The sequence below is a fragment of the Tympanuchus pallidicinctus genome, unplaced genomic scaffold (genome assembly GCF_026119805.1).
Source record: "Tympanuchus pallidicinctus isolate F22 unplaced genomic scaffold, pur_lepc_1.0 scaffold8, whole genome shotgun sequence".
Lineage (NCBI taxonomy): Eukaryota > Metazoa > Chordata > Aves > Galliformes > Phasianidae > Tympanuchus > Tympanuchus pallidicinctus.
The window spans coordinates 14,403,661-14,428,152 of record NW_026294802.1 but is presented as its reverse complement, the minus strand read 5'-3'; the positions used below and the strand labels follow the sequence as shown (position 1 = coordinate 14,428,152).

At 39.8% G+C, this 24,492-nt stretch overlaps 1 protein-coding gene across 11 annotated transcripts in view; it reads right to left on the bottom strand.

Annotated features, from left to right (window-relative positions):
* The window catches only part of TNRC6B (trinucleotide repeat containing adaptor 6B), a 140,169-nt gene that overhangs the window by 26,265 nt on the left and 89,412 nt on the right, over positions 1 to 24,492 (bottom strand). For 10 of the 11 annotated variants that reach the window (XM_052669452.1, XM_052669462.1, XM_052669454.1 and 7 more), the window contains 9 exons: positions 23,820 to 24,164; positions 17,345 to 19,672; positions 16,321 to 16,479; positions 12,044 to 12,222; positions 10,800 to 10,874; positions 9,525 to 9,570; positions 5,173 to 5,321; positions 1,467 to 1,592; positions 302 to 433 (listed from right to left, as the gene is read on the bottom strand). In XM_052669452.1, the coding sequence (XP_052525412.1) occupies positions 302 to 433; positions 1,467 to 1,592; positions 5,173 to 5,321; positions 9,525 to 9,570; positions 10,800 to 10,874; positions 12,044 to 12,222; positions 16,321 to 16,479; positions 17,345 to 19,672; positions 23,820 to 24,164 (3,539 nt within the window). Of the gene's footprint in view, positions 1 to 301; positions 434 to 1,466; positions 1,593 to 3,829; positions 4,001 to 5,172; positions 5,322 to 9,524; positions 9,571 to 10,799; positions 10,875 to 12,043; positions 12,223 to 16,320; positions 16,480 to 17,344; positions 19,673 to 23,819; positions 24,165 to 24,492 lie in introns of all 11 variants that reach the window. The other variant, XM_052669461.1, reaches the window with a different exon arrangement.

Genomic DNA, 24,492 nt, shown 5'->3' with positions numbered 1-24,492 from the left:
CACTGAGACTACAAGTCTGAAGAAAATTTCATAAAAAAAAAATCAGCCAACTGCTTTCAATATACAAAGACATGGCTCAGAATCATTACCAACCCATGACAACGGACCCAATAATAACAGGGCTGCTCAGATTATCTGCTGGCCTCTAAGAGGGCTCTATTTTCACATACAACGAGCAGGAAATACTTGTACAAAAAAATCACAGCATCAGTAGAACAAAACAGAATCAGAATCGATGTAAAAAGAAAACTCAGCAGACAATTTGCAAACAGTCTGTTTCACAAGATAATTAGCTACTTACCAATTGAAACTGGGGAATCTGTGGAAGCTGGCTCAGCATGGCAATCTGTTGCGGAGAAAGCTGGGGCCCCACATTGAAAAGACCTGGATTCAAGCCACTGTTGGGGAACTGTTTGAGCATGGAGGCCGAAACCTGCATGGAAACCAATTAGATATCCTCAAGAAATACACTGCTACAGGATAAGACAATGAAATGGAAGTATCTATACAGAAGAATAGATAGGACACCAATTTTAAATGGTGTTTGGAGAAAGACATTACAGATTTCTTAACACATGACATTTAAACATGCACAGTCTATGGCTTGAGCAGAGTGAATCTCACTCAATTGACAATATACAATATTACATGTGCAGATGCAGACACACACACACACACACACACACAAAGGTTCCTCCCCCAACCAATTAGTTACTAGAGACTACAGTAGAGTAAAATCCTGATACGTACGCAGCTAACCAGTAATCACAGTACTGCATTATCACATTAAAAACGTACTGCTTGACAAGGAAAAAGAAAGGCATTCAGGCAGTCACTGTAGCAAAGAAACAGTGCCTCACAGAAAGAGTTAATTTCTGTGTATGCTGAATAAGCTATAGTAAAAGACAGGAGTTGGTGGAGAAGAATCCCCCTATTTCTTCCTGCATATTTGAGCTACACAGGTACTCAAGATAATCTCCAAAAGTATTCACCAAGTGCAAAGAAAAGCTGAACTTGTGCGGTTTGAGAGCCTCAAGTCTTCAATAAGAGTTCTGCAATGTAACTGAAACACAAAGCTTGAGACAAACCTGCTTGAAAAAAATTAAGCAGTTTGTCACACTTCAGAGAACTTTTTATTCTTTCTCTTGAGTTTGACTTTTGAATACTTCCCAAAACTCTATGCAAGACACAGGATTTCTGAATTCACCCTGAGTTTTATAATACTGGTAGAGAGTGCTTACAACCCACTGCCTTGAAATGACAGAAGGCTAATTCTTCTGCAGAATTTCATCTCTCAATGAATATAAAATTCACAGTTGAAAGTGGTTAAAACTTTTATCTACGTTTTCTGTTTCTTAACATCAAGACTATGACAATCTCAATGATGTGCACTGAAGGCTGTAGCTCCTTCCTTTGCTTTCTTTTTTCTTTTCTTTACAAGTAACCAGTTACTTTAAATTCCTTACCTGGGGAGAAAGAAATTGGGGAGGCACTTGCGCCCGGATATTGGGGGAAGGATTTAGTGGCTGCACTGGTGTGTGCATGCCCCTCGATTGTGCTGTGCTGTTTCCAAACAAACCATGATTGCCACCCTATAAAATTAAAGCAGTAGTGAGAAGAATTCTTCAGAATAATGGGTATCTATGCTACTAGCTATTTATAAATAATGAGGCAAGTACTGACTTCAACAGAGTATTGTTTGAACTACTGAAATGTCTGCCCTAAATCAGTAGTGCTGCACCTGCATGAAGACCGCCGTACTACATTTTCAAGATGCAGGCTCTTTCTCTTCTACATTGAACAGTCATGTTCGTGTATTTCAAAGCACATGACTAAGTTTGTGTTTTGTATTTCGCATGTAACATGTTAGGAAACAGAAACCAAGTACAAAGAACAAGCTCAAAAAACATTCCACTAGCTTAGAAGTATGGGAAGACTGTCAGTGAGAATTTTGGGCCACTGTTTCAGAAAAGTGAGGTATTTTATCACACTAGGCTGTCATCACTCAAGTCTGTTACTTTCGCTGAGGGCTTTCCACTAACAAATCAGAACTCAGCATTGTCATGAAAAATTTCCCTGTGATGTGAAATATTCAGCATTCTGGATTGAGAATTTTTTGTTTTCCTATTTTTCCCTCTTATTAAAGAATAAGGTGAAGAGTAGATAAACTCTCAAATAAGAAAAAAAACCTCTCCTAGTGATTTTTTTCCTTAAGTAGAAAGAACACTTGCTGTTTCTTTAGATTTTTTTAATGAGAACAGTTTCGTCTTTTTAAAGGAACTTCTGTAGCAGTAAATCCTACTGCACAGAAAGACCAAGAGAACTTGTGATTATGTTCCATTATTTCAGACTCCAAGCACTTTTTCTAACATCTTTCAACAAAAAGCCACAGGAGATGTTATGGACAGTCTCCTACATGTGCAGCTGTGCATGTTGTTTCTAAAAACAGAAGCCAACACACTTCTCCCCTGTACTCTAAAAGTCCTTACATGCCATGATCCTGTCCTTTCTTCTCCAAGACCTTCAGCAACTCTCCTTCTCCACTGTATACAAGAATCCCTTGATCCATACCTGCTTCTGTCATACACTGTGGCTTCTAAACAGTACTTTTTAAACCCTCAGCCATCGTTCTGTTCTCTCTCCATACCAACATCACTGTATCCAATGTAAGTTCATCTTTCTTCAAACTGAAGTCTTGGAGGTCTTCTCCAAAACCCTTCCTTCCCCCGTATGTCAGAATTTCATAAGTTTTGCCCCCCTTCAGCTGGAATGCTGTGCATTCTCCACTATCCTTTTGCTAAAACACAAGTCTCTCATTCTAATTCTGTCCTGGTACACTGTGGATCGCCTCATCCACCTGCACTGCATCTTCTCAATACATCTCCTCTTTCAGAAGCAGCTCAGCATGCCGTACTGAGCGTGCAGCAGGAGGATAGACAAAAAAGAAAAAAATCCCAAGAGACAGAGACGCCTGTATTCTGGAAAAATCTCACTGGGATCAACTGCGCATCAAATTTTTTGAGAAGCTTGGAGCTGCTGCTACACTTTCAGCTTTCTCTAAAGCTCAGTGGAGTTCCAGACACTGAATTTGAGAACATGTCTACAAATTCTGGATTTAATCTGATGTTCAACACTGCATCACATAGAAACAGAGAGACGACACACAGAAACACCATCATGTCAGGCACATGACTATATAAGCTAGTCCAGTTGTAATACTCAGTTCTATTCTTTATTTCCTAGCATTCCTGCAATGTTTTCTCCTTGTACAATGCAAAACACAGCATCAAGGAATTGTCCCAACTATAACCAACCACTCCATTTCTTCCCTGCCATTTCTCCACGCACAGAACAAAACCACTGCTACTTCAATCATTTTTAAACGCTGCTAAAATCAGTCCTTTCTACGCTCTGCAGGGAAGGGAGGAAGGAACAGGCACTATGCAAAAGGACTGCAACATTTTAAAAGAAAATTTCTACACATGAGGTTATTGGGCAGTCTGGAAAAATTCAGTGTGGGAGGCTGGTGGGGCAAATCAACAGCCTCTAAATAGATTTTAAAACATCAACACGTGGTTCTTCACTAACTAACTTCACGACTTCTGAAAAATAAATCTGTCTGCTGCTGCACTGCGATTCAGTAAGTAAGAGGCCAACAAAACCAGAAAGAATACATTTTGATGACAGGAACCAAAGTGGGTGGTTTGATATAACTGAAATTTGTTATTTGTTTATTTGGTAGGAGAACAAGTGCAAGCAACCAACTAACCAGGATTAAGCCCAGGTTGCAGCCATATTAACAACGCATCTTATAAGGTGGCCTGCTTACTTGTCTAGCAGCGTAGTTTTGGGGACTGAGCCCTGAGCCGATTGCTCCAAGGCCGACGTTGGATAGTGTGGAACCAGAGGGAGACAGCTTGTAGCTGGGAGAAGGGGAGAAGGGAGAGCAGGGAGCCTCATCCCCAAGGCACCCATCTTGATTGGAGAAAGGCAAAGTCAGCTGAAGCCAACAGCAGGAGTTGGTTAGTGAAGCAATAGAATGCAAGAGGAGAAAAAGAGGGACGGTGAGTGACTAGGAAGAAGCAAAGTTAATTTGTAATAGCAATTACACGGACAAAAGTTCAGACTCAAACGACCACTTAACAATCACAATTCTGGTCCAAGGAGATGATCAATAAATCCCTAGAAGTTTTCTTCTAAGAAAAACATTTTGAGATGTCTGTTGCACTAATGGCTGCTACCACTACGGAAACAAACACATCTTCAGTTAACTCCCAATATTAGCATATACCTATGAACATAAACTGTTTGGAAAGCGTAAGGTTTGCTAGTGGTATTTATTAAATGGGCCACCAGAGGGAGTTGACAAAACTGTTTTTGGCCTGTTATACCAAAATGGAGGAGTTTAAAAAAAAAAAAAACCAAAAACTCAGACATTAACACACCTACAGAATTTTTACATATTTTTTCCCACTTTACATATTATAAAATGTATTTAAAAAAACACAACAACAAACATTCTGAATCTATTGGACAATCTCCAATTCATAATGTGAAACAATTAATATTTGGTAACAACAGTGAAAGCTTCTACTTAAAACGGGCAAGAATATGAAAGAAACGCTAACGTAACATACAACAGATGTCACAGAGAAACAGATGTCATACAGAAGCTCACAGCACACAGACATACAGAAAAAAGGCTTGCAGAATTTAGAAGGGTTGTTTCCAATGCATCACAGATATCAAAGCAGAAAAAAAACGTGGAAGACTGTGATTACTTATGTTTACTTAGATCTAAAACCAATCTTTTTTACAGTAGATAACTGTAGTCAGTAACCAAAAGAATCACTGTGATGAAACCTGTAATGAATTTCATTACTACCAGTAATTTACCCTTCCAAGAAAAACAAAAGAATTCCTTCCTGATCATTTTTAAAAAAAAGTCTATTCTAAAATAAAAAGCATCTTTCTACCTAGATAATTTAGCTTGTTTGTACATACCTGACTCCTCTGTTTTATAAACACATCCATTCTACAAACATAACTCCCTCACACCTTTTATTGTTGAGTTCATCCATGGTGACCGGATCTTTAGTGCTTCCAGAGGAGTAGGATTAAAACTATTACCTCAAATACTGATTTTAATTTATCTAAAGATATTTCTCTCACCTTCTCAAAATAAGGCCCACTATCTGTGGTTCCCATGTCTTTGGAATTAGGTGGACGGAACCCAGATCGATCCTTTCTCATTATGTCATTAAAATCCCCGAGATTCATGGCTCGTTTATCTACCTCAAACTTCTTATCTGGGAGACCACCTGCAGAAAAGAACAAAGAAAGCATAATTAGTGCCAATCATATCCAATGCCTTGCATAACATCAGGTTCACGGCCAAAGAAAAAGTCTGTAAGATCAGATTTGTCTTATTTACATCTTGTATAAATCAGATTTATCTTCTAATTTAGTACAGCAAACAGTTCTCACCAAAGGATGCTGAAAAAATAAAGGAGGAAGTTTTAAGACTGAACAAACCAATTCAGGGAAGTATGAATAATTTGGTCAAAATTCTCCTGCAGTAATGTGAACTCAATCCTTGAACAACAACAATCTACTGGTCTACCATAACTTCCCTGCACCAAGTAATCAATCTCTCTCAGCCTGTAGCAATTATACAACCTGAAAGAGATGCTTTTCAAACAACTTCAAGTCTCCTGACATTGTTTACTGAGTAATGCAGTGAAGCATGAGAAAGAGATGTTAATAACAGATGAGGAAACTACCACTCGCAGTGGACAAGACATCTTTCTTTACAAGTATATCATCAGCCAAGTCCTGACCAAAGGAAGTTGCTGCCTTACATGCAACGCGGTCAAAGAACAATTCTTTCTGTCATACTTGGCACTTGGATCAGATGAGCAGTGTTATGCTGAAGTAAATGGAAAACATATTAATTTCAAAATCTAAGCAAAGTGGTAGAACCAAGCTTTATTTGTATTTTCGGTTTTAAATAATTGTGTTTAGTAGAACAGATGGCCTTTACAAGAATAGTTCAAAAAGCCTGTCACCATATTTAGCCAAAACTTCTGACTTTAATAAAGGAACTTGGTGATGGATATGTTATCCTACCACTGACAAACGCTGAAGTCTTTATTATACACAGCAGACAACTAATGATTGTAAAATCCTGGAAATACTTACCTTCTCAAAAAAGATTCTCAAAGGCAGTATCTCCTGTTAATGTCCTATTGCACACTGTTAATATTTATAGGTCTCCTACTGCCAAGGACCTATGAAATCAACCACTAATTACATGGGTTTTTGTTTTCAGTACAGCCTTGAGAGTTGATCCAGCTTCATCTTCTCAGATGACTTCAACATCATTTATCACAAGAACAGTGACCTATCACCTCTGCAATTAGCAAGAACACTTAGGCACAAGCAAATATCATCGACATGAAGAACTGTCGAACAGGTTAAATGTTTTATCATCTTTGTAAAAGAAGACACTTCAGCAGATTTTTTCTCCTCACTGCTAACAGCTCTAAGAGACACTGTGAGAACCAGAAGATGAAACAAGAGCTTGAAAGATCAATTTCCATGCCTGATGAAGAAAAGAAGGTATTAAGAATACCTTTCTCACCACATGCACTCAGCATAAAGGAAAAAAAAATCCATAAGTATATACATACAAGTATCAATATGGTAAAAAAAAAAAAAAAGTACAACCAGTGTGGCAAAAGTAATACTGAAAAAAAAAATGTTTGCAATATGTTTTCTAATTGACCACAAAAACTAAAACATCAGAAAGACACTGGTTTTATATTTTTGCCATTAAGTCACAATATCCATGACTACTCAGCAACCATATTGAATTGTTACACTCTGGTTACAGCTTTGTTACGTATCTACAGTTGTATACAGTATGAACTGCATTTGAATCAAGAGTAATGGAAATGAATTTCCCAGTTTTTACAGATGAGTTGAGAATTTCATGATCTACAGAGGTTGCTTCTAATATACTAAAGAAAGAAGACAGAAGTGGCTGTCAAACAGAATGAGAAGTTAAAATACTAAGTGGTCCTGACAAGCTACTTACTGTAGTATCAAACGTCACATCTCAGGACTTTTGTCAGTAGATAAAAGCTGCATCCTATTTCCTATTTCCAAAGTTCAACAAGCTGCCTGTTGAAGAGATCTGATAACAAACAAACAGGCAAGTAAATCTGCCTCAGGCATTCTACTGATCCATTTCTTTTCTCTCTTGGACAGTACAGTACCTTGCAACCAAAGCAACATATTTTTCAAACAAGACTGAGACCCACATAGTAAGAATTACTATGGCAATTACTATGACAACTGGACCTATTTTAAGAGGCGTGATGATCAGAGCCAAGTTACTCTGTGCATACAAAAGCCTACGTTTTCTTTGATACACGTGGTCTCCAAGCGCAGATTTAATGGAGTTCAATGCATATTTATCCACGAACTGGGAAAATACTGAGCTGGAGCTATCTGGCTACTAAAGCTTGGCATGTTGTAAACATGACCAAAATCCAGTTGAAGAACAAGACTACTTGATAACAAAGTCCAGCCTTTGAGGTTTAGATGTAATTATAAGCTGAGCAAACAGCTTATACTGTTCACAAGCAACATAAGCAAAAAAGATCAGAACTTCCAAGCAGAGAATAAAGTAACACAAAAGCTGTAGAAAAGTCTCAGTTACATTCTTATTCTTTGAAATAGAATACAAACTATAACAAACACATGTATCTAGGATCAGAGATGTTGCCATTAACGGACATGTTAAAGAATAGATGTGCAACACATCAAGATAATGCAACCTTTCTGCAGCATTCTCACTGAATATTCTGAGTGTCTAAGGCTCTTCCTCACAAGGTCTGATAGCTTTAAGATCCTCGAGAGCAGAAAGTTTCAAGGATCCAAATTAATTTGGAGACAAGGAATAAAAAGAACTATAATCAGCGTAAGTCAGGCTACTTAGAGAAATGTGACACAAGCAGAGTCTGAATGCAGAGGCCAAAGAGGATAGAAAAAAAGTTCTGCTATTTTCCCCATAACTATAAATTACTATAAAAAGATAAGGAGTCCTTAATTGTTAACAGGAAGAAAGAATTTGTGGAAAAAGGAACTTTCCTTTCATCTTCCATACGGTGTGATGCAGCAGAAAAACATCTCTTTTAAGAAAGCAATATTTTTTAAGCCAAGAGATACTGAAAATCTTCAGATTGCATTAAAATACTAAAACTGGAGCTGATACCAAACGTACGATTATTGCAAATCTACAACTTCACTACCAATGAAGATTAAAGCATGATCCAAACGATCAGTCTTTTTTGGTTGAGAAAAATCCCAATTCCATTGCAAGATGCGATGCCTACAGCTGTGGCTGATGCTGTTGACAGCTCTGGTGCAAAGAGGGTCAGCATCAGACCAGATGCCTTCCCACTGCCACTGATCCACATATACAAAATTTAAACTACTTCACTCATTTGACTTTAACTGGACGAGGTCTGTCTTTGCAAGCAAGGACATAAGGCAACTTTCCTGCTTCTGTAGATTCCGTAGACTGAACACAGGAAGGAGACCTTCTTCCTGTTTCTAAGTACCTAAGACTGTGCTGTTTATGTTTTTATCTTTACTGAGTCTCCAAAGGACTCAATAAAAAAGAAAAAAAGAAACTCTAAAATTGGACCATTTCTTTTAATATATGCTCTAAGGATCTTGCAGGGAAACAACTCAAACGGCAGAAGAGTTCAGAAATGTGTGGTATTTCTACCACAATACAATGTCAGCGACTATTCAGAAACAATCTGAAAAAAAACAAAATGTAAAACCAAACTTGATTTCAAGAACAAAAAAATTCTGACAGTTTACTTTGCAGACAGTCTGCCCAAGAAAAAAGTCGTGGCAAATTCCAAGGTGATTAAATAGGATTAGGTAATACAGTTAATCCAAGTGGTCAAATTCAACTTCTCATTTAGGTTCACGCTTTCCCCTTGCTCCACTCCACTTAAGCAGTGCAGGATTTGCGGTGAGGTTATCTATAGGGAAAAATCTGGTTCTACTGAGCAAATAATTCATAATAACCTGAGGCAAGCAACTGAAGAAATCACCAGAGATAGTCTTAACTTGCATCACCTCCAGGGACCTAAGCTAATTGGAATGTCCTACTGTCAAGAGCAACAGGAAAGAAAGACCCTCACTTTCTTGATATTGACCATGAACATGAACTGCATAAATCAATACAGTCTCTTAGGATGCCCCTTCCCCAGGTTACAGTTGTGTTCTATACAGGTATACATCCCAACGTTGCATTCTAGCACTGGCTGTGTAAGTATTCAAAGCTTGCAGCGAAGATATTAGATGGCATCTATGACCATGCCCCTCTCTCATGGGGAGTGCTAAAAAATAAGGATCAAACCTTTTCAAAGGACAGCATATCATCTACATGAAAATACTACATGTGGTCTCATATTTCAATTAAATTAAATTATACATACCTACAGACAAGTCCATCTTATTGCCTGGAATGTCCTCAGTTTGACTCTGGAAGAAAAAAGAAAGTCAGTTCTGACTTCTTTGAAATGCTGAGGGATGTTTCTGAAAGGAGCCCTTGATGGTTAAAGGTGTAATGAAGGAAAAACATGTTTGTGCCAACTGCAGTTCCATTCTAAACTATAATTTAGCACACAAAAACTCCTGATTTCAGTTTGGGCACACCTCATCCCAGCCCCTCAGCTCTGTATGTGGCGAGTTTACAGAAATGAAACCAGACACACAACACAAGAAACAGACAGAGAAAGATGGATAGACAGCTGCTCTGTGAAATGAACCTCTGTCCTCATGTTCCAGTGGTCAAGGGAAGAAACACTGAAAATAGCGGCCAAAATGATAGCTCATCCCCATGACCCGTCCAGTCATCAAATCTTGAAATGCACTGCCAAGTTACTCTTCAGTTGGCAGTCTGGGACAGTGTGTTCCCATAGCTTTCAGAAGCATCTACGGTCCAGCAGACTCAGTTTGAGCCTTGCAGCCAAAAGTTTGTACAAACTAATCCTCACCCTCTTAGTGACAGTTTGTGCAGCCCTGGCTTCTCACACAGTCTCTACATTATGATCTTTTGCTAGCAAGTATTATTGCTCCTGCATCAGAGTATTACAGGTGGTGCAATAGTCGGTAAAATATTTGACACAGGGACCACATCAGTTCCTCAGCATTTCTGTGTGTTGGTATTTTTATAATATACTACTTTGTAGATTGGTCTTTTCTCCCCGTGACATCCCTCACCTTTCTAATTCATCCTTAAATACCATTTAATATTGAGCTCTTTCTGTCCTAAAAACAGACCCTGCTGCACATTACTTAGTAAGAATAATTAAGACACAGCGTTGTAACTCTGCTTCTCTGGGAAATGACTGAGCTTCAGAAAGCTGAAGAGCCCTGGAAAATCATAGACGTCTGATGATGTAACCATGAGGCCTCTATCTGGAGTGTTCTGAACAGCACTTTATGAAAAGCCACCAGTTACAACTGTCATAAAGCAGCTTTAAAGTGTGTAAGTTTGTGGGTGCTTTTCTTATTTTTTTATTTTCAAGGAACCATTCTTACTAGCAAGAAGTTCTGGATACCCAGCTACTACTGATATTAGAGCTACATGCCTACAAAGCAAATGCAGGGTAAAAAGTAACACGCTTGAAAGTGAGCCATCATCTCACTGATTTAAAACTTACAGCTTTTTTACAAATTGTGTATTAAATTTATAAAAATTCACTTACTAGCAAGCCCATATTTGAAAACTGTTTGGATATGGGGTTCATCCATGAATCACTATTTCCTCCTTTTAATGAGCACTAAAAAGAGAAAAAAAACCAGACATTTTTAAACATCTTTTCCATTCCTTAAATTCTGTTTTATCCCTGCGATGCGAAGTGTTGAATGAAAATCCTAATATCTGAGAAATTTATCTCTGTAACAAACAGCTTTACATTTTTTGCGCAGCTGGAAATGTTTACAAAATACTTTTTCTTTTTCCTTATAGAATTGCACACTTCCAGGTATACTGAAGCAGATGAATACTTGCTGTTTAATACATTCTTTAATCCATCACAAAGATCTTTCCTTGGCTTTCTTCCCATCACTATGGGCTCTCTTTCATGGGCACTGTGCTGACCTGGCCTTACTGCAACATGCAGATAATCAAAGTCAAAACTGAAACAGTCAGAAATCAAATTGATTTTAAAAAACAAACAAAAACCAAAAAACCTGCACAGTTCCTTTGGAGGTTAAAAAAAAAAAAACAACCGTTAAGTGAGAAAAAAATTCATGAGAATAGTTATTCCAAAATAGGAATTGTAAAAGCCCAAACCATCCCACAAGAGTATTTCCTTGTCCTTGGAAATTGCTTTGCTCTCACCTTTTAAGTCTGCCCTGAATATCTGATTAGAAGCAGAGAAAGCTCAGTCCTTCTAGTATTAATACAACATCAAATGTTACTGTTATAGAGAACTTTAACATGTATACAAGCCTTAGAAAGCAATTCATTTAGGACTGTAGCCGAGATCCTAGTCAAGGCTGAAATTTAACAACAACAAACACAAGTCAGACCCAAATCCAAGCAGAAACTGGAGCCATGTAGAAACTGGAGGGCATGTGCCAAAGGGCCTGTGGATTCTGAACTCCAGCAGGCTATGCAAGCAGAACAGCAGCAGTTTAACAGATGTGCCAAGAACAGATGAGCAACAGTCCTGAGATACTAACCGCTCAGTTTCATTTAGCAATGGCTCTGCAGCCTTCATAGCAAGAGAATATGACACTTTTTGGCAGACCTATTAGTCACAACAGGTGTAACACATTAGAACAAATCCAAAAACCTTGTATTTTTAATGCTGCTCTACCAGGCACCTTTCTAGCTGAATTCTGTATAACACCTCTTAAAAGAATAATTATTAGAAATGCTCTAACACATCAGTCACACTGCTTTCAGACAACACTGTAGTTATGAATCATTCGAGTGTTTTACCTTTATCTGTGTTTTCTTTCCTCCTTGCCCCCAGCTTGTTGAGTTGTGGGAGGAACTGCTTCCCTGAGAGCCTGCTGTGTTCCAGACTCCTCCCTCCTCCTCCTCTTCCCAGCTGGAATGACGCGTGCCTGTTACTGGCCCATCACTCTCTCCCCAGCCATCTTGCATAGATTTAGAACCTTGAGAAGAAGAAAGAGAAGCTCAAAAACAAGCCCACAATACCATGCAGCAGGTGACTAGATGCTGCATTAGCTGAAAATGTCAGAACTGCAAAAAGTGAAAAACAAAAGTGTATTCGCTCCAACAGCAGTAAAAACTTGTGTATGAACTCCACAATCCAAGAGATCTGGTGGCATGTTAGTATGTCTTATTTTGCAAGAATTCTCAAGCAACATCAAATCCTTAGAAGAAATAATGATCAACACAAACTTCTCTCTTGCAACTACTGCTGCATTTGGATTCTTTAAAAGACAACCGATCACTTTCTTATGTAAATGAAAGACTCCAAAGACACTTAAGAAAAAAAATCCAAAGGGTGCTGAGGACTCTGGCTCCTGATTTGTGAATAATTTCCTGCCTTCCTTTAAAACTGTACCACATATCCACCACGCTGAATCCTTTCACAGAACACAGAAATGAAGAACTTAAAAGAGCAACAACAAAGCAGAATCTGAAGGAAAGGACCTGACACTGTGCTCTGACATAAGCAACACCAAAACAAGTTTAATCCCTCAAAAATCTCTTTGATTTCCAGCCTTAACAGTAGCACTAAAAAGACTCATTAGCAGTACTGTTTAAACAGAGATATCATTACCAGAAAGTTGGATTCCATCATACAAACTCATGCTAAGGGCTTTTTGTCCCTGTTGCCTCCTTTTGTTGTTACTCTCTAATAACAGCAACCACGAAACTCAGAATTTTAAGTCTTCTAACAAGCCAATAAGAGCCCAAATCTTTTCTTGTCCACTGTCCAACCACTTTCCTTCCTACTGCAACTTCTCCATCTGTGCATTTCTTCCCCAGGCACTCATCTCCTTTAGAAAGGAACTCTACCATCACCACCTTCTCTTCACTAATCCTTCAATTGTCTGGGTTTTGAGAGTGGAAATGAGGAATAAGAATGTAGCAGGAAATCTCAATATAAATAGCAGTCAGGAAATGTATTTAATCTATCAAGGGGAAATCTGCCTGTATCAGGCTGAAGATAAGTACAGCAGCTTTTCATGGCAACTTAAGAGCTACCTTAAATTTCACCACAGATAACAACTGAACTACTTCACAGGAAACTCGACCTTTTGACACACTTTTGTGTACCAAAACTCAGACCTGCTTAGGCACCACATTGGCCCAAGCATAAAAATCTGCCTCTTGATCCTTTAATCATGCTACTTACACAGAAAAAGCTACAGGCTTTAACTTACTTCCAGCCAGTGTTTAAATATAGTCCTATGATCCTGGTTTTAACTACATGACCAGAGAGAATTTTCTGCATTGACAGCTCTCAGGTCTGAGACACTTGAACATGAATCAGAACAGAAAGAAGCCTTCCTTGTCAGCAGAGCTCCTGCTTTATTTTTTTCACGTGCTGAGTGAGAAGGCACAATGACATACAGTAAGAAAATGAAGCTCTGAAGGTACCAACAAAATTATGTTGTCACAAAAAACCAAACAACTCTTGTCAGAGAATTCCTACGCAGTGCTGATCAAACTTTGTAATTTAAATTTTTTTTTAACAAGCAGGCAATGAACTAGGCTCAAGTTTCTGCACGTGCAACTTAAGGTCAGATGGAGCTATAGCACAGTACAACTGAAATGCTACATGCAGTTACACACAGGTAGGTAAATGCAAAACCTCCAATCCTTAGCTAGCCAGATAAAGAATTCAAAATCCAAATAAGTTTTCTCAAAATCCACGTGCCTCTATTCATCAAATGCAAAATGGAGCTCACACCAATCACGCTCAACAAATAACCAAAAGTACTTGGCTGCTGGACAACTGGATGTAACGACACCACAGGGCAAAAAAACCCATCAATCCCATTTTATGCTTGGAGTATTTCAGGTCCTACACAAAACCCTTCCTTCCATGGAAAGCCATCACAGCATACGTGATATAATGGAGCAAATCAACATTTCAGAGACTTTAAACCACATGGCTTCTCATCATCATTTAGTTTTTATATAAATCTGTCATGATTGAAAAAGCACATCAAACAAAAACACAATCTATAAGACAGAATCATATGGAATCACACTCACATGACTTCAGTTAAGCTGAAACCTTCAGACCAACTGCACAGACTCCTACCACTGGAGTTAACAGTACTGTGAATAAGGACTGCTATTAGCCAGCACTGTAGAATAATGGGATATAATGCCAATGGCTTTCACAATCAGTAACGGCACAATTTCTGTCTTGACCTTACCTATGCAAAGCTAAGAACAGAATATTCTCTGAATGTACAACTGAGCACTCTCCCAAGTGGTAACTTTTACTCTGCCTCACGTTTCTTTACTTCAAGCAGCTTTCCTACGCTAAGCTCTACGCTGTTTGGTTGCATGATTCTCTCCTGTCCTACCTCTTCTTCATAATACATACAGGAAACCTATTTTCACAACCTTTTCTGCTCATTTAGTTCTCTTGGGGTTGGTTGGTTTTTTTTTGGTCACACCTCACCTCCCACTTCCTTCTTTGGCTCTCAACTGTAATTTTCTTGTCCAGCTGATGCTAGTCTTTATTTCCTCTCTTTACTTTCAACCATAAATTACACCTTTGCAGGCTTTTTGCCAAATTTCCTTTTCCAGCTTACCCAAGATACGAAATATCTCCCTTAGTCCACTGAATAATGTGGTTTTCTCCTTTGTTCTGTCTGGGTGCCAATTAGAAAGGACTTGATAGAGCATTCACAGTACACAGGAGAATGAAGATCCCCGTTCTTAATGCTGGTGACATACTTTAACAGCCAACACAGGGAAAACCCCCTGTATTTTGCTCTTCCTGAGGCGGAAACAGCTCATACACAAAGCACAAAACATATGCTGTAGCTTTTTGGTTATGTCACCATATGCAGACCAGCTAAGACAAGCAAGTGACTATTTGTAGTCTTGAAACACTATTTTAAATACTTAAAAATCCACAGATTTTTTAATGGATTCTTAATACCTCAGAGGCTCTTATTTTGGCTACACTTAGGTGCCTTTGCACAAAGGAAGGAAGATGATCCATCTAGAAAAGTTCTAGCATCCTGAAAAGAGCCAAATTTGTCTGACAGGTCCAAGAAGTACCACGGCCACCCACTAAAGGTTTCAATAGATGTTACTGGAAATTTCGAGTTTTGTTTCATAAATGGCCTAATTGTTTGAGCGTGGGTAAGAGCAAATGACAGAACAGCAAACAGTCCTTACACAGCATTTCACCCCAGACAATCACATGCTGTAAGAGTAACTTGTCACTGCAAAATCTTACCACTGGTATAACCACTGAAGTTCAGAAACAGTGAGTATTATCAGTATTTCCTAATGGAACCTTAGTAACCAAAAGTTACAGTCTTTGGCTATAACACTGCTATGCTGTATCAGAGGGAGATTGCTTTGTTTGTCCCATTTTCCTTAAGAGCAGCGAAATAGAAGTTCTACCAACAGTTTACATCAGGAATAACTTCCATACAAATCAAACTTGATACAGTAGGATTCTAACTTCAATGTAGGTTTTTTTTTTAAAAGGCTCAACAGGATCTCATTCATGGAGAAGCATAGCTGCAGGCAGGTAATATCTAGAAATATTCAGCCATTTAGGTTAGGCCACAAGGGGAAGGTCGATTTATGAGTTTTTCACATTCATGCAGCAAGAAAGTCCATTCAAAGGCACTTCACACACCTCTACTGTGAAATGTTTCTATAAACTGCACATTCCTTTTCCTGATGTGATCAGAAAAGGTAATTTAACACGTAACGAGTTGGTACAGTGTGCAGACAGAGAAAAGATGACGTGAGAACAAGAAGTGTTTCCTCGCTCAGATGCTCTAGTGCTTCAACACTTGCACAAATCAAAGCTGTCCGTTTAAGCGCCTAGGTGAAGAACGTCTCCGTTACCTTAAAGGTAAGCATCCAGTCATTGGTAAGCACTTAATCACTCATCCACCAATATCTTACATTACATTCAGCATTGCTTCTAGGCCTCAGATAACAATTCCTCCATGGGTGACCTATATCGAAAAGCCAAACGCTAGAAGTCTCCAGGACCACTGCAAATAAACTAGGATCTGTCCTATACTCACTAGATTTCATGGCATTCGGGGCGTTGGAAGGTGCATTCCCCCAGCCTGTTGTCGATGCTCCTGTATCATCTACTTCACCCCACCCGGGACTGGTTTCATTTGGCTCACCCCAGGCGGACGTACCATTATCTGGAGCAGGCGGAGTGCTTTTGCTCCAGACTGCACAAAGGAGAAAGAGTTTTCATTACAGACCGTTTAGACAACGAACTATTTACTGCAGTGCAGCACCATGTCATTATTCTACTGCATTACGTCTGCTGAAGACTCTGAGGTCTCAATAGTGTGGGTGAAACAGAATCAAAAACTGTTCGTATCAACCGTTCATGGTGGGCTCTGAGCTTCAGGTATGAAAAGAAAGAACATAAGGATGAATAATATTCTTCTCTCAGGTTAAATATGAACCTAACCCTATTTTGTCTTCTGGTGAACTTCTTTTACTGAAAGCACCAGACCATTTGGGGTTTTCATATACTGAAGAACAACTAAGAACATGACAGTACACCTCACTTATTTCCAGGCTATGTAGGATTGATTTCTTGATTTTTATTTTTTTTTAATTATTATTTCAAAGAAGAAAATACTTCGCTAAATATTCTTCATCGTACAGTAGAACCAAATTGAGCTAAGAAACTAAACCACATGCTCATTCAGTGTCAACTGCTATTAACCATGTTTCAAAGCAAACAGTTTTTGACTCAAAACAAATACAGAATTTTTCCCTGTTTCTCTAGTAATTAAATAAAAGTTCTGTAAGAATTCAACCCTTCCCAGATAGAATACTTGCCAGCTAACACTTTTTTTTTTTTTTTTTACTGGCAAGCTGACCAGTCTTCAGATCAAAGTTAAGGCACAATAAGCAAAGGACTATTTGATTCAAATTAATGACACTTGAATTCAGGACCAAACATGCAAGTAAGAAATGGCTTTTCATTATGAAATAATGCTATTAGCTATAGGCTACAAGTGTACCTCTTATGCAGAAGGGTTACGATCATAGAAATTTGCTGAAGAAAGGAATGAGTACCTGATGCTTGTGATTTGCTAGTCATTGGAGTAGGCAGGCTCTGTTCCCGTGGGGCCTGTCCTCCTTGTGAGTTCTTGTCCCACAGGTTCACATTCTTGTAGTTGTAACTGCTAGGATCTCCCCACGCTGAAGTGCCATCATCAATATCCATTTTCCGACTGATTGACTGTGGAGAAGGTTCTTCCCAGCCACTAGGCTCCTCGTCTTTGGGGGCAGCTGGTTGTGGTCCGCTGTTCCAGTTTGGGTTCGGAGGTCGCCCATTACTTGGAGTTTGTGGCGGTGGACCCCAGGAACCAGAAGTCTCCTGCTGCTGCTGCTGTTGTTGCTGCTGCTGCTTGTTCCAGGAGTTGGGCTGTCGACCCGTCTCGTTCCACGTTGAATTTCTTTTACAATCGTCCCAACCACCCTTTGAAGCAGAGCCTGTATTTGCACCATTACCCCAAGTTCCAATCTCATTTTGCCCACCTTCACCCCAACCAGATGCTGGCTTATTTCCTGCACTTTCCCAGTTGCTGTTTTTTGCTTGGTCAACTTCCTCTCCCCAACCGTTCTTTCCAGAAGACCATCCTTGATTAGGCTGCCGTCCACCCCACCCCTGATCCTTACTAGAGCTGTCATTCCAAGAAGATGATGATTTCTCTTCTTGTCTTCCCCCTCCCCAATTAGATGAATTGGGGTTCTTATAGTCATTCCATCCTCCAGTATTTTTGGGGTCCTTCCACTCTGTTGGGGTTGAGAGCTCACCCCATCCAGACTTGATTTGATTGCTTTGGCTGGGTACATCGCCCCAGCCCCCTGAGTTCTTTGTCTGTGTGGCAGAGCTCTCCCACCCCTCAGTTCCTTTGTCAGACTTCCCCTCAGGCCGTGGCATCTCTTCAATATCCCATACGGTATCTTGCTTAATTTGTGTTTGGCCCCAGCCAGTGTTTGAAAGCACTCGGGGGTCCAAATCAGTCCTGCTCAGCAAAGTCTGCAAGACTGCCTGGCAATCAGGATGTGTAGGCCTATATGATCGGCGTCCAGAATTGTGACTGTCACTACTTCCTGCTTTGTGGTTGCTTCCAGTGCTTTGACCTCCAACCTCACTTCCTGCAGAGCTGGAAGATCTTCCCCAACAGGGAGCCTGGGAATTGCCTTGGTTTTCAGGAAGAGGGTGGCCTTTTTGATTGTCCCATGCTCCAGTGCTAGAATTTGGTTGGTTTGGACCACTCCATTCTCCAATCTTCAGTTCATCAGACCCAGACAGCTGTTTCCATTCTCCCTGAGAGACCCCAGATGTTAATTTGTTCCCTTCACCCCATTTGCTTTCATTTGCATGCTGAGGGCCAAAGTTCCAAGACCCACCACCCGTAGACCGGTTATTGTTATCCCAAGAATCGCTTCTTGACCCATTAGATTTTTGAACAGAAGCTCCTTTCCAGGAGTCCTCCCTATCCTTTCCATTGTTCCCATGGTTTCCAGAATTGCTCTGTCCAGAGACCGTGTCAGTTCCAGAAGACCCCCTAGCTGTACCCCAAGACCCAACACTCCCAGTCTTTCTTTCTCCAGTGCTTTGTGAAGGGGTGTCAGTGCTCCTGGAAGGGTTCCCCAAGCCCATTTCAAAGGGCATTCCCTTATTCTCCATAGGGTTTGGTGAACTTAAGTTCAAGGAGTTAGTGTTTCCGTTTTTTGGTCCATCAGTGTTATGAATTTGAGCCTGTTCTCTGCCAGAGACAAAGTTAACACCCGCATTTTCCATCTTTGACTGCTGTTCCCTAGAGGTCTGACCTACTGTGCTAATCTGTGCATTGGAGCTACCACTATCAGATTCCGAAGTCCCTTTCCTAGAATTGCCCTCTTGGACCAGTGCTGGCCAAGCAGACGGGTTGCTATTTGGGTTAAAGTTGCTGAAGCCAGAACCAGAACCAATTCTATCTTGTCCAGTCAAGTTCCTCCAATTACTTAGTCCATTGTTACTCTCGGCAGCAGGGTTGGAAGATTGAACAGATTTAGCCTTGGGATCAGATTTCCAGGCCCCAAGATTACATTCATTTCCAGCGCTTCCAGACTGGCACTGGCTTCCTTTTCCTTTGTTACTAGTGGTGCTTCCTGGCAGAGTGTTCTTCTCCAAGCCAGGGTTCGAGGCACTGTTGTTATCGGTGGTGTTTTCGGAAGAAGACTCAGCATCTTTGCTGGCGATACAAGGCCACTCTTCCATGTCAGACCCGTCTACAATCACCTTGTCCCAGATGTGAGTTGGGTTGGCGTTGGTGCCGCTGTTGGAGGAGGCTCCAGGACCCCAAGTGGAATTTGCATAATTTGAAGCAGCAGCACCTCCAATTGTTGAATCTAAAAAGAAAAAAAAAGCATAAAAAAGACCCCAAAAGGCCATTAATATTCAATACTCTCTACAAACACTGAACATCACGTTTTTGACACCACTGACTATCGATTCGATTAATACACTGATCCTATTCTCATGCACATGTCACAAAGTTGCTTAGGAAGAACAAGAAGCTAGAAAACACCATTAAAAATGCATTTCAAGAAATTCCCCAGAAGTAGTTTGCGGGCATCTGAATTCTGGTTAAGTCTCTCTGTGTCTTACACACCAGCTGATTCAAGTTCAACACAACGACTGCAACTCACTAAATGAACCTGTATGGTCACTACTGGCACTAGTTGTAGACTTCTCAAAAACAGATGAAATCGTACTATGCGCAGAACAAGAATATATATGTGCACACACTTTTATGCATGCATGTTTGTATAGTCAAGTAGGAGACTACATGATGGAGTTCAAGAAGTGTACAGTCTGATTTTTGGGTGATCCCACGTGGAGCCAGGAGTTGGACTCAGAGGTCCTTATGGGTCACTTCCAACTAAGGATACTCTATGATTCTGTGACCGATTCAACAAAGCAACCAGTATTTCTGACAGACAGAAAAGTAAAAGATGAAAAACATAAAAGGAATATAAAGCTGAAGAAGTATATCCTTTAGCTTCAGATACATCTTTTTTTTAAGTTGATTTTGCCAGCAGAAGTTTCTTTACACCCTTACAAAACAAAGAGTTTTCTTTCCCAAAGCTATGCTGAAAGGAGTAAACCAAGACAAATTATAATTTCTCTGTAGTAGCACGCAAGCTGTATTGAGCTTAATTATTCCACATCTCTATCACTCTACCACATAAATCACAGTTTGTGGTTTTGTGAGAAACTGAATCAATCTCTCCACCACTAGACAAAAGCTAACAAGATATCAAACATTTCCTCCTCTCTTTTGACTGATCTACTCCAAATTTGCCAAGTCTCACCTCTCATTTGTGACAGTTCCAACAGCCCTTTAATTAAGTCAACTGTATTCACAAACTCAACAGCACACTGTCCACTTCCTGATATGTTAGCTTTTGCTAACACTGCATTTATAGGGCAACCTCCAAGTCCAATAACTTTAAAGAGTCAGTGAAAGAAAATGACAGGAGAAATGACTACGAAAAGGACCACAATGTCAAGGTATTTGTAAACAGTTTTAAAGCACACAAATTAATAGTGGCACAATGAAGCCTATGTCAATGCTAACAGCATAATGTTTGCATATGTACAGACAGTCCTCTCATCAATTTAAGAAGTCAGGCAAGGTTTTCCCTTTCACCCAAAGTTACCTTTGCTCATCTAAATAATTTCATTTCATTTCTACTTCTATGTGCTTCTCTATATAGCGCCATTTACTTTTCTACACATCCGTAATACAGAAGAACTTGAAACTGCCCACAAATTTTCATGAAGAGTGAACACTCCCCGTTCTACAAACTCATGCTGAACGCTAATAAAGTTATAATGACTTACAAAAACAGTTGATTTTTTAAAGTACATGTGTTATGTACTCAAGAGTGAAGACCAACATTTCTGATTACTATTAGTAATAACGAAAGCTTTCAAATTTGATGAACTGAAGTCTGTCTTCATCCATTAACACTAGGCCACCAAAATCCAACAAATCACGCAGTTCCCATGCTCACCCTGTTCCTTCTGTTATTTTAATGTCAATTGCAAACTTGAGAAGAGCAAGGAAGTGCGACTCCATCCTTTTAGTACAGTGAGTAACCTCACCCTTCCCTCCTCACTCTTTTTTTTTCCCAATTAAAATCAGTTACTTTTAATGATGAAAATAAGGAACTGAAGAAAGTGAAAGTACTGAAATGGAGTCCAGAAACAAAGATTCAGTTTCGGTGTGAGAGACCATCTGGTGATTCCTGGAGGATATTATGATGACTGAAAGATGTTCACCAATGGAATTTAAACTTTGTTTTCAAAAAATGTCTTGCACGTTCTGAAGATGACTCCTAGTAGAAAAACGATATACAACCCTCTACCTGACAGCACTGCTACAAGACAGTAGTAAGCTTGGTAAACAGAAGTCATCTTTCAGGGGATTAGGGTTTTGTCATCTTATACTGCATTCCAATTCTGGCAGGCAAACATACACGTGAACAAGGATTAGTTCTTGACCTTCTATATTAATAATTGCTCTTGCTGTAGTTGTTCAGTTCTGTTTGTTTTCCCTTGTTTTCTATAGAAGCTGCACTGCTACAGGACAGCAAAATAATAATTTTTTAAAAATGGATCAGTTACTGGCAATCGAAGACTTCACCAACACCACCCACTGCCATTTGGTGAATTTAACAATGAGAAGAATTACCTAAAGTATTTTCCCCTTTGAGAATCTGCCTTCTTGTGTGCGTTTGTGTGTGTGTGTGATGAGTTCATCATCATACATGGCTGCTTGACAAAATTAGGTCCAAGTCTGACACCCAATTTTGAAACAGCCAGGATCCCAGAAGGAACTGGTGACAGGAGAGGCACGGCAATATCATGCTTCCATAAGCAATTTCCTGAAGCCTTTTAAGTGTGGCACTAACCTTCCTCTTAGACAGCTGCTCGTTTGCAGTCCTCTGCCACACCTACTGCCATGTGCTGTCATCCGTGTTGCTACTGACAGTCAGTGAGTTCAACTGGGAAATTATCCAGACTGAAATGAGCTTTATACACCAACTTGGGTTAATTTTAATCCAAGTCAGCTCCTCGGCCCAGATACTGTGTTATGGTGCAGAAGTGTATTCGAATAGGGTGAGGCAAGTCTGAAGGGCACAGATCTTCCTTGGCAACACTCCAGACTTGCATAAGACTGTGGCCATAAATGTTGCCACAATCAATAAAATACAACCATATAACATAATCTCAGTAATTGAGTTAAAGCTGAAATATGAGAATTCATAAAACTTGAGGTCAGTCTCAAAACCAAATAATAGCTGTTGAACACATAATAATTACACAGAACTTAAGAAGTGTATAAAACACTTCAAATTGGTTTGAATGAAGCTCAATCAAAATTTTAAAAAATTGCTGCTGGAAGAAATGAGAAATCTTGAGTATTTTTAGAATGTTTTGCTACCATAATGTCTCCTCTGTCAGCCTATCACTGTGAAGATACGCTAATGCTGACATAACGCTTGGATTTTATACCTCAAGTATGAAAACTTTGGGCTGTTGTTTGTTGTGGTGATTTTTTTCCTCACCATTCCTCTTTCAGGTGTGTTTCTCAAAAACAGCCATCTCTCTCTGATATATTTTAAAATCAATTAGCTAACATTTTTCTGTTTTAGCTTAAAACTTGCCCACCATTAAACAGGGAACATGAGAGACAATAAGACAAAAAATCTGTCAAACAGTGATTCACTACCAAAGAATTCAAGTGTGGAAGAGGCAAAACAGACTAAATTATTCATTTTCCTAGGAACTTCTTAAATAGAAACAAAACCACCTCACCTCGCTTACTACATTCCTGAGTTTCAAACCAGCTCAGAGTTCATCTTTTTGGGGAGTGCAGAGAACTAAAAAGTTTATGCTCTCAATGATGGGTAAAATAACCCACTCTGTTGGGGCTTTCAAAACAGACGTAATGGTAGCATTTTTCCTTTTTTTTTTTAACTTTATTTTAAATCCTGATTGTTAGAACTGAAGTGTCCTTGAATACTCAGATCAACTAAGCTTTTCTTTAGATGTCCCAAGTGGACTTTTCTTTTTCTATTATTCTAAGTTAAGAAGGAAATATTACTGTTACTGCAATCCCTCAAGCTACTAAAAAAAAAAAATAATAAAAATCAAGAGCAGTCAGTAATTTTTCTGTTCTCAGTGACAGCTATTAAATGCTACCCATTTATCGCTATGCTTTATTTACCTCGTTGTGGTCCAAAGAGCCCTACAGTACCCAATTCAAACCACTCAAAACATGCGTATCTTTAAAAAAAAAAATAATCACTGTTCTGATTCCAGACAGCAGTAAAAATTGCATACAATGCTGCTATCAGGAAAGGAAAAGCGTATGCACTAAAAGAGCAGGAGCCAGCTTTCCAGAATTCTGTCAGAGCACAATTTCAGCGATCCCTTTTCTTAGGAGCGCGCGCACGTGGACGTAGCGTCACCATGCTCACTCACCTGTTGCAGTCCCACTGTCGCTCTGCAGCAGTGCTCCTGTCACTGGTTGTGCGTTGTTGGGGTTTGCTCCTGGTGCTGTCGGGGGAGGAGGCCCTGCTCCACCCCCAAGGAGCATACAGGATGGTGGAGGGGGCTGCCCACGTTTCAGTAACACTTTGTGGTCCTGCTGGCAACGGAATCGCGGCGGCACCTCCCGAGGCATGTAGCGGGCGGCGCTTGGCGGTTGTCCGTTCGGCACTGCCACCCTTTTGGCATTGTTGCCACCATTGACTGGTGGCGATGGAGAGTTGCCAATTGGGCTGGCAGCCACTGGTTGGCTTAAACTTGGTTTCGTCACTTCGGGCACTGAAAAACAGGAAAAATCAAAGTTAGGCAGTCTTCCACTCAAACCTGCGTTAGCTACAAGAGGTGGTTGCAACTCTTTTCTTTTATAGTGCCATTCTTCTCTGATATACCATGCAGCTTCAACCTTGCACAAATAAAATTTAATTGGAACTCTGCCCTTGGCAAGCCTCTTGAAGTATCAATTTTTTTTTTAAAGTAATGGTGGCAAATGATAACACCCTAGGTCAGGAGAAGTTTTAAAAGATGAACAGTCATACATAACCTTTTTTTCCCCTTCTCTTCCCCATCTTCAACTGGTTTTAGGATTGTTATGCATCACCCTTACTGG